General features: G+C 36.4%; 1 protein-coding gene across 1 annotated transcript; it reads left to right on the top strand.

Annotated features, from left to right (window-relative positions):
* The first annotated feature begins 7,070 nt into the window (after window positions 1-7,070).
* Window positions 7,071-13,803, top strand: LOC104102665 (protein PAF1 homolog). Its single transcript, XM_009610444.4, has 12 exons — window positions 7,071-8,376; window positions 8,906-8,974; window positions 10,011-10,118; window positions 10,209-10,392; window positions 10,481-10,557; window positions 10,652-10,771; window positions 12,263-12,368; window positions 12,744-12,830; window positions 12,918-12,986; window positions 13,084-13,155; window positions 13,239-13,382; window positions 13,478-13,803. Exons 1-12 carry the CDS (start codon window positions 7,589-7,591, stop codon window positions 13,622-13,624), a joined length of 1,971 nt encoding a protein of 656 aa, XP_009608739.1. The 5' UTR covers window positions 7,071-7,588; the 3' UTR covers window positions 13,625-13,803.
* The last annotated feature ends 775 nt before the right edge of the window (window positions 13,804-14,578 follow it).

Consider the following 14,578-nt stretch of genomic DNA (forward strand, 5'->3'; position numbering starts at 1 on the left):
TCATTGCATTACATTCGCATAGAACAATTTTCCCATTTTCCCATATTTGCGTGTAGAGGTGTACAAAGAAAATCGATAAATCACACCAAATCGATAATCCGAGTCAAACAGAAGAAAAAAAAACTGATGTGGTTTGGTATTGGAAAATAAATCCCGGCCATAATTGGTTTGTTTTGGTTTTAACTAAAAAAAGTCAAACCGGAACCAAACCAACCCAATAGTACATTTATACAATTTTTAATTTTTTTAATACATATAAATATTTATTGTAATGTAATTGTAACACCCCGAAAAATTTCGAAATACTTAAGCGCTATTAAGAAAGTTGATGTGCGCTAATTATATTATTTTGTGTGTAGACAAGAACTATTATATGAATGATATCAATTGATCATGATAATATATGTATGATGTGCATTAAGAATGGTTTATGATCTAAGAAAAGCCCCCAAGGCTAAGTCATGTTGAAAATTTTATGATGGGATAAAGTTTCAAGTGAGTTCGCACAAGATCCTACTTAAAACGCATGTTGCTACCAAACTATAATTACTTAGGAGATGATCTACTTATCAAATTAAAGCTCTTTGAGTCTAGTTTCCAACTCTTCAAACCGTTCGTCATTTAGACACTCCTACAAGAAGTTATGACCAAATTACCAAAGGCTGAAAAAATGAGATTCTGCGACAATTCTGCGATCGCGAAAGTGCTTCTGCGATCGTAAACTGGTCGCAGAATGGACCAGAACAGCCCAGTTTTGGGCACCAATTTTTGCGACCATTTTGCGACCCGCATACCCATTCTGCGGTCTATTATACGACCACAGACCTACTTTCGGAGGGTTGATTTTTCTATTTTCATAACCTGACCCCATTTTGATAAATAGGCTTTGGGGTTTATTTTGGGGCAATTATCTGAGGTTTTTTTTAGAGAGAAGTGAGAGTGTTATAGAGATAGGAAGTAGATGAAAGTATTTTGTTCATCTAGATCTTGTCCAAACTTTGAAATCCAACAAGGAAAGCTCACAAGTTCTTCATCTAAGAGGTAAGGTTCCATACCCTAGTTTTCAATTTCGAATTTGGGTAGAAGATGGTTGATTAGAAGTATGATTCTTGGGTATGAGAGTATTGTTTATACATGTATGTACCAATAAGTTTTGTGGAAAAATTATTGGGCTAAAATAAGTAAAGATTGGGTTGAGGAGTGAAGGAAATCTTGTAGAAGAACCTTGTAGCCAAATTTGTACACCTAGGGTTTGATAAAATGCTCAAATGAGCTGAGACCATGAATATCTTTCTAATTATGGTTCAATTTTATTATGTATCAAAATAGATTGGGATTGCTAGAATTTTCAGAATGTTGTAGTAATTTAAGGAAAGCTCAAAGCAAGGTATGTTGGCTAAACTTCCTTCTTAGAATTGAATTCAATGATGTTCCCGTAAGTTTCAAGTATGGATGTCTTAAGTTCCTTATTCTATATTTTGGGTTGTTCCCAATAAATTTGAATGTCCCAAATAAGCAAAGTGTCGAGAATTATGTATTCAAAACATGTTTTGAATGTTCCTATCACATTATGTTATCCTTTGGAAATGTGTTCAAGAATGATATGTGTATTAAAATGCTATGTCTTTGAGTGGTGTTTCAAAGGAAGGTTATGATGTCAAATTGTGTGAGAAAACTCAATATGCTTAAGACTCTTAATTTCTCATATGTGTACCTAAAATATTGATTGAAAGTGTCTTATTGTTGATAACCTATAAAGATGGTTAGAAGTGAAATAAGTGAATTGGGGATATAAAGTACAGCCAACGTGCCAAGAGTGAAAGTTATACTTGTGGTCAATGGTGCCCATGAAATGAGATGATGTAAGAAAGATTATGAAATGAGCTTTGATTCAACTATTCAAAAATTGACTTTGAAAATAGAATTTGCCTAAAAGCTTATGAACTCAAGTGATGCACATATGTGGCTGTTTTAGCTAATGCTATGTTTAGTGAGTATTTTCAATGTATTTTGTATTCTTACATATTCGTGAGTGAAAATTGTGTATTGTCCTTTTTGGGAAAAAGTAATTCAAGAAGAAATCCATTGTATTTAAAGTTTTCATTACTAATGAACCTAAAGTTGTGATTTCCGGGATATTGTATATATTGATATTTAGGACGATGATCCATGAAAGGAAAGATATGAAAGTGTGAAATATGAAATACGGCCATTATGCCATGAAAAAAGAATCATATGTATGGCCAAGAGATCCAATGAAATAATAATGTTGTACGTGGTTGAAAGTACGGATTACGTGATATAGGGTGTGAAAGGTTATGAGATGTACGTATTTGTACTTTTATTTCCAATGTGTTATAAGCCCCTACGTTCTTGCGAGTAAAGGCTATGATGTTCCTAAATGCTCTTAGTGTTCTATGATCACCCATGACAAGTACAAGTAAGTGATAGTATGAACATGAAATGTAATCATTGCCTAAATGAGAATTTTGAAGTGTTGTATGTCCCAATGGTTTTAACTATAGTTGTATGCTTCTGAAATAATATATGTAAATGACTTTGATTGTTAAGTCCCCAAGAGTCATGAACCTAGATAATGACCTCAAGAGTTCAAGGGAGTGAATAATGAGATGGAAGGGAGATGTCCTTTATTAAATGACGATGAACCTTAAGAAAAGGAATTGGGCCCATGTGCCATTGAAATCGACTTATTGATTTACCATGCATGCGCTAATGTAATGAGTTGTGTTTCTCCATGATGAGCATGAACATGAAGTATTCCAATGATATGAGTAATTACAACGTTAAATGTAATGACAAACTATGTTGCTTTGAGTTTATATATAGTATTTGATTAAGAATACACCTCCACCTGCATATATTGGGGTGAGGCGGCATGACCGCTTTGTATAGGAATTATGGTATTGCGGAATATACCTTCACCCGTATATAGTGGGGTGAGGCGGAAGGATCGCTTTGTGTAGGGATTGTGGTATTGTGGAATACACCTCCACCCGCATATATTGGGTAAGGCAGTATGACCGCTTTGTATAGGGATTGTGGTATTGTAGAATACACCTCCACCCACATATATTGGGGTGAGGCGGTAGGACCGCTTTGTGTAGGGATTGTGGTATTGTGGAATACACCTCCACCCGTATATTGGGGTGAGGGGGCATGATCGCTTTGTGTGGGGATTGTGGTATTGTGATACACCTCCACCTGTGTATATTGGGGTGAGGAGGTAGGACCGTTTTGTGTAGGGATTGTTATATTGTGGAATACACCTCCACCCACATATATTGGAGTGAGGCGACATGACCGCTTTGTGTTGGAATTGTGGTATTGTGATACACCTCCATCCGCATATATTGGGGTGAGGCGGCAGAGCCGCTTTGTATTTGGGATTGTGGTATGGTGATACACCTCTACCCGCATATATTGGGGTGAGGCGGCATGGTCGCTTTGTGTAGAGGTTGTGGTATCGTGATACACCTCCACCCGCATATGTAGGGGTGAGACGACATGCCCGCTTTGTGTGAGGGTGGTTATAAAGGATCCCCGACTTAATATCGATAAATTTGAATGGAAGCTATTAATAAATTTGCTTGACGTTAACGGCTATCTAAGCCCATTTATTGTTACCATGATTCATCATATTCATGTTGTATTTCCAAGCCCTTGAATATGTGTATTTGTATTGTGTAAGTGAACGCTGTGAACGGTCTATGAGATGCATAGGTGTAAAATATGATATGTGAACAATAAGGACGGTCTATGAAATGTATATGTATAAATTAAGGGAGAAAGGTGATACTTTCGTTGGCATTGTTTGTACATGTTGTTACAATTACATTATATTATGTATTCCACGTATAGTTCATATGGCGCAGTTGATCCTAAAAGAAGGTTAGAATGATGCAAGTATAATAAGACTTGAAATGTGATTTTATTGGATGTTTCGTAGTTTCTTGATGTACTTTATTTGCCTCTTATTTGAGTTACCGTATTTTCATATGTTGTTTTGACTGCCTTACATACGAGTACTATTCCACATGTACTCACGTCCCTTTTGCCGGGGGCGTTGCATCTTTTAATGGATGCAGGTATACATCTACAGAATAATATGGATCTTTGATAGGGATCTTCTTAACTACTCAGCTTATGGTGAGTCCGCTACAGTTCTAGTGGGTGTTTGGGTCTAATTCGTTTTATGTATATAGGTATCCATTGTCATGGAAGCTCCATGTACACTATGGGTCATGTAATTAAAGATTTAAGTTTTGTCATATATTTATGTTCACAGTATTTACAGCTATTTATAGAGCTGTGTAACCACCACGAGAAAGAAAATATGGGCCATTGAGCCGTGTGTATTTAATATGAAAGTCAAGATCTTATTATGTTATGGTAAATCATGCATGAGTAATGATGAGAGGTTAATGTAAATTAGGCTTGCTCGACTGGGTTTACTCGGTTGAGCGCCGATCGCGCTCCACGATTTCGAGGCGTGACAGTAATTTATAAATATCTCTTAAACTTTTTCACAGTTTTATTTTTTAACGTATTATTTCAAATTTAGACTTAACATTCTTGAATGGTAAATAAATTTTATAGCCCATAAATGTTGTAACTCAAACAAAGTTCAAATCAATACTAATGCTAATAAAAGAAATTCAATTCAATGTTAGGAATGACGAAAGTGTTGGAGAATTATTTTAGTTTTATATTGGTTTATAATGAAAATGCATTGCTTAGTTTATCTTTTTCTTTAGTGCTTAGTTATGTAATTAATATTAGTAATTATTAGCTATACTTATTTTAGCATGACCTATATAGTATTTTTAGATTATATTAATTTTCATTACGGCTTATTAATTAGCAATATTTATTTTATGTAATTTTATTATTTTATCTTTGTTATTATATATTTTAGTATAATGCTATGACTTATCTCATATTATTGTGTTACTTTCTTGGAATACACATTATATAGTTATATTTTACTAGGACTTAAGAAATATTTGGAGCACAAGTTACATATTTTATGCTATGAAAGCTTTACCGGAAAAAAATTCGAAAATCCGAGAAGACCCGAAAAACTCGAGAAAAATCGAGATTGAAAAATCCGACTTTATTGGTTTGGTTTGGTTTATAAATTAAAAAATCTAACACTATTGGTTTGTTTTGATAATTGAAAAATCCGAACCAACCCGACCTATGTACAACCTTATTTGTGAGTATCAAATATGTATTTATGAAGTAGTAAAAGTAATCAAATATACCCACTCTAGTGGAAGAAAGAAAATCAAGAATAGCCACAAAAAGATAAAGAAGAGAAGTGGAAGGATTCAACCTTATTCACGTTTTATTTATGTGTCATTATTACACACAAAAAAACAAATCTACATGCAAATTAGCACGCAACTCATTGCAAATTTGCAATGGAACACTTGTAATAGTTTACTGTTAACAAAAGCCACATTTTATGTTTCTGTTATAGTTTTTTGTTTTAAGGTAATCAACCGTAAGAAAATTCTCCTATTTTAGGAATTCGAATTTTGAACCAATCTTATTTATGAATTCAAACCAAAATAAAGCGGATGAGTACGTGCATTTATCATTTAAAATAGTTTCGTTAAGAACAAAAATCAAAATAAGAAAAAGAAGCATTGCATTTCAAACTACAAGGCATGTAAGTGCTACGAATACAAACATAGAGGGAGGTTTATGAGATTATTCCTTTTTATGCAAAAAAATTAATGTGTTTATACTTTAAAAATTCAAATGCTATCTAACTAAATCTCCTGAAATCCAAGTGCAATCCATCACAAATTACGTAAGATGAGTCATCAATTACGATGCATGTAGAGTTTTCAACTCCAATAAATAAATAAATAAATAAAATAAAAAGATTTTAAAAGTATTACAGCAATAAACTCGCATTGAACAGTTTTTTCGCTTTATCAAATTATTAAAAAAAATACCTATGTGGAAAATAAAGAAGAGCTGTGAAATGCAAAGATTATAAGAGGGAGGATGTCACCCCTAGTCACTTTTTCTATGTTATTATTACTCACAAAAATTAAAGTATACATATAAATAACATATAATTCATTGCAGGGGAACAATTGTAATAGATGAATGTCAACACATATCCCAATTTCATGCTCTTTATTTTGGAAAAAAGGCTATAAATTGAAAGTAAAATCTCTTATTTTGGAAATTCAAAATTAGAGTAATCTTATTGATGAGTTAATAATTTAATTTATAATTGCTTAAAGATTAGAGAAAAAATAGAATATTTACGGTCAATACTTTATAAGACGACAATGCACACAGACTCTTAAAACCATTTCTAGCCGCTTCGCCTATAGTCTTCCTCCCGTTCTCGAGCAAACTTGCATCTTCAGAAGCTGAAATGGAATCATGTCCTCGCCTAATGTAAGTTTCCGATACCGATTCCTTATTATTGATAGAATAGTATTCTCCATCCCTCCTTCACATCAAATAACGCAGAGGATGGGAACGAGAACAAAGATAACATAAAGAGGAACACTTATTGTGTTAATGCTTGATTATGTAAAATCGAAGTTCATCCGACCATAAGATTTTCAGAGAAGGAAAGTCACATCGTTATTAAAACTCTGTTCAAAAATCAAAAAATATCAAATCTAATTCCGATGCTAGGTAAGATTCACCGTTATTAATCATAGCACACAAGTCAACTATGAATGTTATCGAAACTACTCGGTCTCTTTCGAGAAATGACTTATTTACAAATACATCGATTGATCTCATCGATAAGAACAAAGAAAAACTCTTTTGCTCGGCGATTAAACATAAAAAAAAAAAAAAGAATAAAAAAATAAAACAATCGAAAGAGTAGTATATACGTTTTAATCTTCATTTGGAGGAAGAGTTGGAATTTGTTGTTTGGTATTGTTTGTTTATTTTTGTCAAAATATTTGGTCAAACGTACGACTGTAAGGAGAAAGGAGTCATTTTTTGGGATTGTTTTTCCAGAGTTGTAAAATACATAAAGCGACGACTATATAAACCGTGGGATCCCTGATGCTTACATAACTGGCAAACCTCAGCTAAAACACAATCATTTGTCTGCTCACTCTGCTTCCCCGTACTAAACTTGGAAAAATCTTACTTTGTCAATGTCACCAATTCCTTTTTTCCCTTTTGGTTTCAATTTTTGAAGCTCAAATTCATGCTTCTAGTTGCTTTCTTCTGAAAGCTGTTCTGTTTTGGTTGAAAATTGTTCTTGAATTTCTCATTCCCCTTTTTTATTCAAATTCAGTCCTCATTGTTTTCTCAATCTTTTTTTTTTGTTTGAGCGAGAGAGAAAGATAGATCTTTTATTTGATTTTTCGGTCAGTTTTGTCCCGTTTGTTGAAAGCTGAAATCAGAAAATCTTTTTCAGTCAAATTTGTTTGCTTTAGGGTTCTTTTGATTGTTTTTATCTTAGAGAGGATTGTGATTTGTAGATTGATTTGGTGGTTCTAGGGTTTTAGTTTGTATTCAGAGTTCTATTTTGCCGTTGAGTGACGTAGGGTCCACCACAAGTGTGTGTACCATGGCTTCGTATAGGCCATTCCCACCACCGTCTCAGTCGAGTTTCGTTCCTCCGCCACCGCCGCCGCAGAATCAGAACCCTCCTCCACCGCCACCGCCGTCTCAGTTCTCTCAGAATTGGGGCTACGGTGGATCTTCCTCCTCCTACACTCAGCAGCAGCAAAATTATCAGCATCCTGGTTATGTTCCTCCTCCTCCTCCTTCTTCGTATCCACCTCCACCGCCACCACCTTCAGCACAGCCTCCGCCACCTCCTCCTCCACTGTATTACTCCCAGTATACCCAAAACCAGCCCCCGCCTCCTTCCTCTCCTCCTCCAACTTCTTCAATTCCTCCTCCTCCACCACCTTCTCAGCCCCCGTCCCCTCCGCCACCTCCTTCATCAAGTAGGCCCGGTGGGGGGGAAAAAAGGCGAGATTCTGCTTGGCGCGAATCGGGACATGGTAATCATCAGGCTGCTGGTCGGTCTAAACAGCCAGGAGGGCGTTCTATGCCTCCATTGCCTGTGAAGAAAGCAGCCAATGCTCGGGTTGAGACTGAAGAAGAGAGGAGGATTAGGAAGAAGAGGGAATTAGAAAAGCAAAGGCATGAAGAAAAGCATAGGCAGCAGCAACTAAAAGAATCACAGAATAGGGTTCTGCAGAAAACCCAAATGTTAGCCTCTGGGATGAAAGGTCATGGTTCTATTAGTGCATCACATATGGCTGATAGAAGGACCACCCCTTTGCTTAGTAGTGAGAGGACTGAGAACCGTTTGAAGAAGCCGACCACATTTCTTTGCAAGTTAAAGTAAGACATTAATTCTTGATTTATTTTCCAGCCCAATTGACTGTTTGATCATAATACATTTCAATAGTGTCATGGTAAGTGTGAAATTTATGATGTCAGGGGGGGATGTAGAGCACATATTATGGGTTCAAACCCTATAGCTTTGACTCAAACCCTGTATATGTGCTTAAAAATCCATTAAGTAAGTGCGAATAATAGATTCTGAACCCAGTAAATCAAATGAACTTTGGTAGAATCCCAAACTCGAACGCATAAAATTCAAATAACCGATTTGCCTTTGCATGATGCAAGATGGCCGTTTCATAGGGTAGGTTGGTGATAAACTTGATGAGCATCATAATTTAGATGGTGGGCGTATTTAGCTATTTGCTGAATCACTTATATTCTATTATGTCGTTTCTTTGAAGTTATTCCCTTCCGTATCAAGATTATTTGTGAAAAGACTACATGGTATGCTTTTCACTTGGGAAAAACACGTCTTACATATTAGAGTGTGTTGAACGTTCCTTAATTTATGTGTACTCTGCAGATTCAGAAATGAATTACCAGATCCAGTAGCACAACCAAAGCTTTTGCAAATACCCAGAGACAAAGATCGGTATGTGATCCTGCTTTTCTTTGTGGTGGTCCTCTCTCTTGTATTTATGATAATTTTATCTTACGTATAAAAGAACTTGTATTTATGATAATTCAACCATCAATGCACGTTCTAACAGAGATAGAACAAACTAAACAAGGCATGCTCTTTATATGTAGATGAATTGTCCCATCTAGAGTGTGTCGCTATTTTAGAGGTTACCAGAGTTAACCCAATCTTCTTTCCCAAACCATCACCTCTGGTTAGCTAAGTTGCTCCGACACGGCAATTTAGGTGTTGTAACCGTGTCGACACGACATTAGTATGGGTGTGGGTATGGGATCTGGTCAAACAATTTTGGGTACTTTGACCACGATGGACGAAAAAATTCGAGATGAGATACAATTTGATTCCCGAAATCTGAACCAAAACTAGGGTAAATTTGAAGAAAAAGCATACCTTATCTAGGAAATCAATCATTTACTTATCTACAACTTGAGAATAAAAAAGAAATCCACACTTTATAAGCTTATACGTAAGTATTCCACAAAATTTCTCATAATTTAGAGATATTTTTATATTTTTATTTTTTTGAATTATCTTAGTCGGATCCCCGCACCCGTATCCGTACTAGGATTCGTATCCCCGAATATTAGAATTTACATCTAAGAAGGATCCGACCTCTATATCCGCACCCGTGTCCGAGTAACTTAGCTGGTTAGTCTGATCCACAAGTCGTCAGGCTATCTCTATTGGTGTGAAGCCAAGCTTGTTTGAGGCAGGTCCTACTTAGTAGATTGAGAAAGCTTATCTGAGGTTTGCTTAAATGTTTGTATGTTCACACAAGGGAGGGAGGGAGGGAGGGAGGGAGGGAGAGAGAGAGAGAGTGTGTGTTATTGGAGTGCAGAGCGTTGTTTGAAATTGATGGTATCTTTGATGTCTTTTCCACCTTTCTTCAGCACTTCGTGTAGCTTTTGATACATGAAACTCCAGGTTGTCATCACTGTACTACTCCCGTTGTCATTTTTTTGTAAGGGAAAATCATTTGAGTGTGCAGATTTACGAAATACTCAATCACTTCACTGGAGAAAATGCACAAGCCTGAACTATATGTTGAACCAGACCTTGGAATACCTCTTGACCTTCTTGATCTCAGCGTATACAAGTATGTTACGTGCTCTCTCTCCTTTTCTTCATGCAGCACATATTAATTGAATATCATCTATTATTTTGACCTTGTTGCTGGCTTGCTTAGTCCTCCCAAGGGTGAAAGGATACCACTTGCCCCAGAAGATGAAGAATTGTTGCGTGACGACAATCCTATAACCCCCATCAAGAAAGATGGCATAAAAAAGAAAGAAAGACCAACGGACAAAGGTGTTTCTTGGCTGGTCAAAACACAATACATCTCTCCTCTTAGCACGGAGTCAGCAAAACAGGTTCCTGCTGATAATAGAGTTTTAGAGGAATATTCTTCTTCAAAGAGTAGAAAAACCTTATTTAATTAATTGTTTATGCCATTTGCAGTCTCTGACTGAAAAGCAAGCTAAAGAATTGCGAGAAAATAGAGGTGGCCGCAACATCTTGGAGAATCTTAACAATAGGTTACTTCTATTTTCAGTGTCCATGCTATCCATGTCTAAGATAGTGAGACATAGTTGAGGCCTGAATATTGTATTCCTCAAACCCTGTTTTCAGAGATAGACAGCTCCAGGAGATCGAGGCTTCTTTTGAGGCATGCAAGTCACGGCCCATTCATGCGACCAATCGCAGATTGCAGCCTGTCAAAGTCCAGCCACTTTTTCCTGACTTTGATCGGTAAGTCTTCCTCTCTTTTCTTTCTTTTTCATGTTAAATATCTATATGTTGGCCTGAATGTTGAAGAAGAGGGATGAAAGATTTAAGAAGTTAAAAACTTTACCTTATCAAAAAAAAAAAAAGATTTAAGAAGATTATGTTTCAGTATAACTGGTGCAGTCTCCCTCAAAGGCTGAGGTACTTTCACTTCATCCATAAGAATGCGGCGTTGTCTTTTAACATGCATGCATAAAGGGCTCACACATTTTCTAGTTTCTCCTTTTATTTTTGATTTATCTTCTTGTGATAATTGCAGCTTTCAGTCTTTTTTCCATTTGATTATCCAGATGGGGGAAAAGTTTATCTCATTTCTCAGTGCCAAAAAAAGCTCACCATAGTTGGACTGTATTTTGTGAGTTGGAAGGGGATTTCATGTTAAGTGGAATAATAAGAAGCTATACTTTTTATGAGAACTACATTCTCCTCTTTAATTGCAAAATTTGTGCAATCCCTCTATGCGTGGTGCTTTAATGCCTTAGTGCATTGAGCTAATTATTTCTTCAAAGCTCTTTATGCTTCCTCCTAATCGTTGTTTGGTAGCAGCAATACTGGCACATATGTAGATTATTATTGCTTAGTTCACTAACATAGGTCTGCTCACTGTCTGGTGGGCAAGCTTCTCAGAATGATGAGCTTTTAATTTATCTTATGTTTGATCTCTCTGTGTTCCGCTGTCTGAAAGCACATACTCCGTTTTTATGTAATCCTCTTTTGTCCCCTCACCTTTGTGTAGTAATTACTCGTCTGTTTGCTCTTGATAAAAAAACGTACTCGTTTGTTTGCTTTCTTGAGCGATAAGCAGAGTAGGTAATGATAATTGGCGGTACTAGGTAATTGAAGGTTAAGGGAAACTTGAGCGAGAAGAAATGCTATTAAATATTAAGGTTATACAGAACTTTGGGACTTTTAAGTTTTGGGCTTTTGTATGTTTGATATGTGTGAGTTTGGCGCTTGCTATTTATTGTACCCACTTCTGCGGTGGACCTTTTCTCTATTTGTCACCATACCCTTCATTTTCTCTTGTTCTGCTATTTTTCTACAATTTATGGCATTTATAGATGCAGCCCATAAAATTCCTGAAAAATTGTTGTACAATTACTGTAGGTAGGCAAATGAGTCTGATATGCTTTTTTATATTCTTGGAGTACCTAAGACATCCCTTTTGTATGGATAATTGGATGGCATTTTTACAGGAGATCACCGGATTGCTATCTTTTCTTACGCATCGCGTATACTTGAATTCTTCTGCTATCATTTTTGTCAGTAAAATAACATTTGCTTGTCAAAAGAAAACAGCAGAAGCTGGATGTATTTGCCAATATGCAAAAGATTTAAAGTAATAATTGCCTGCAAAACTTTTTCCCTTTTTCCTATAAAACTCATTGAGTCATTGGATCATGGCAATATCTTGGTGATGGAGATAAACATGAACTGATAATGCTACTTTTCCAGGTACCAAGACCCGTTTGTGCTCGCAAATTTCGATAGTGCTCCAACTGCTGACTCAGAGACCTACAACAAGTTGGATAAAACTGTTCGCGATGCGTATGAATCACAGGTGAAATTAATTAGATGCCTTTCTCCAAGTTAGTAGTGCTTTCTCCAGGTTAGTAAGCTAAAGTAAAGACTCCTTTGGGCAGTAAATGTGAAGGAGCAATTGCTAAGTGAAAGCAAGATTGGCAAAGTTAGCTTTTTCATATGAAATTGAGAGTCCATATATTCATCTTCTCCAAACTTATGTCTAATCATTTTGCTATCAGCTCCTTGTTCAACATCAATTGACCAAAGCGAGAATGTTCAATCCAAACTTATATTGGGTTGGAAAAGTTTGAAGACCTTTGCCAGAGTGTTGATATATAATGTGTCTGTGTCAGCATGATGTTTGAATGCAATCTTAACGAACATGAATTATGATTTGCAATGCATCTTGCAGGCCATTATGAAAAGCTTCGTGGCTACAAGCTCAGACGCAGATAAACCTGATAAATTTCTAGCATATATGGTCCCTGCACCAAATGAGGTGAAATTACATCTATTTAAAATGGAAAAGTTCATGAGCATAAATCTCATTTAATGATATTCTGTTGCTTTTCGTTGATTTTGACAGCTAACGAAGGATATGTATGATGAAAACGAGGATATTTCATACAGTTGGGTTCGGGAGTATCACTGGGATGTATGTACCTTTTCTGAGTGCTGAACTCAACCTAGTTACATTTTTATATTTAATATACTTAGTTTTATTAATATTGCTCGCATTTGCCCATTGGCAGGTAAGAGGCGATGACGCGGATGATCCCACTACATACCTTGTGGCCTTTGGTGAAACAGAGGCCCATTACATGGTAAAAAACTGGGTTTTAACTTGTTAACTTTATGTGGTTTAACACTGGAACTTGACTACAACATGGATGTGTGCGTGATGCAGCCTCTTCCAACGAAGCTTGTTTTGAGAAAAAAGAGAGCTAGAGAGGGAAAATCAAATGATGAAGTCGAACATTTTCCAGTACCTTCAAGAGTTACAGTAAGGAGGAGAAAAACAGTAGCTGCCATTGAACTGAAAGAAGAAGGGGTAATGAAGCCACAAGTCTACTCTTCCTTCGGTTTTTTTCTTTCTACATGGCCTTTCCTTTTGCAACTGATTATGACATCGGTGGATCCTTGCAGGGTTATGCAACAGCTTCGAAGGGGGGTGTCTCAAGTTCAAGGAGAGCAAGAACCAATGACGAAGATGCTGTTGGTGAACAACAGAACGATATGCATGATGGTGATCAGGATCAATCTAGTGGAGCTGAGTATGATATGTCTGACTGATTAGTTCACAATTCATTTCAGCTGATTGGATAATTTACAACAAAGAATAGAGAACAGAAAAAAAAAACATGAGTAGATATATGGGAGAAGTTGCACAAATAAACAATGCTCTGTACCATATAGGAATTTTGTTCTTTGAAAAGATTGAACTTTCAAGTAATGTTTTACCAGTGCTCCAATGATTGTTTGGTCCTACAGTTATTCTTGTGCCCTCTCCTCCAGTCTTATACCTTCTGCACAGATGTTGCATTAGGTTTAGTGACTTGTGGTTTAATTTTCGGAGTCGGCTTTTGCAAAAAGTTTCTTCCTGCTCTTTTGCGTGTTGTGGCAGTGTTTAGAAATGAGCTAGGAGATGTATTCTGGTTCAAGAGGAGATATGTCTTGTGCTTCAGGCTGACCCTTTGTGCTTCTCGCAAAACTAGAAATCACAGGAAAGTACACATTGCAGTTGCTCACTAATTCTCACTTGTGCTGTAATGGTTGTCTGGGATAAGCGATAAGCAAACTCGGGTTTCATTAACTTGAGAAAATAAACGGTAGAAGGCAAATATTGTTTCTTCTAATTGCTGTTACGGAGAAAGATTCTTTATGGTAGCTGGAACCTACTACTCATATTTTTTCTTTCTCCGACATGTTACTGTTTGAAGTTAATATCACAAATCATAGTTTTGGTACAAGAGTTGGACGAGACTTTAATATAAAGATCATCAAGATGTCCGGTGATGTTGCATTCTGCATTTAATTGTTCAGAAGGTTGGTTGCAGAAGAAAGATCTTACGGGTGATAAGTGCAGGTTTGGACGCACAACATTTTACAACATTCAGAATATCTCCAGATTGCTCTTGTGGAGAAATTAAAGCTAATGAGAGATTCCACAAACCATATTCCAGGCAGAAATTAGTTAGTTTCCCGAGCTTTGTATTTAAAAGGGAAGCTGATGGAGGTGCATGATAA

The sequence above is a fragment of the Nicotiana tomentosiformis genome, chromosome 3 (genome assembly GCF_000390325.3).
Source record: "Nicotiana tomentosiformis chromosome 3, ASM39032v3, whole genome shotgun sequence".
Lineage (NCBI taxonomy): Eukaryota > Viridiplantae > Streptophyta > Magnoliopsida > Solanales > Solanaceae > Nicotiana > Nicotiana tomentosiformis.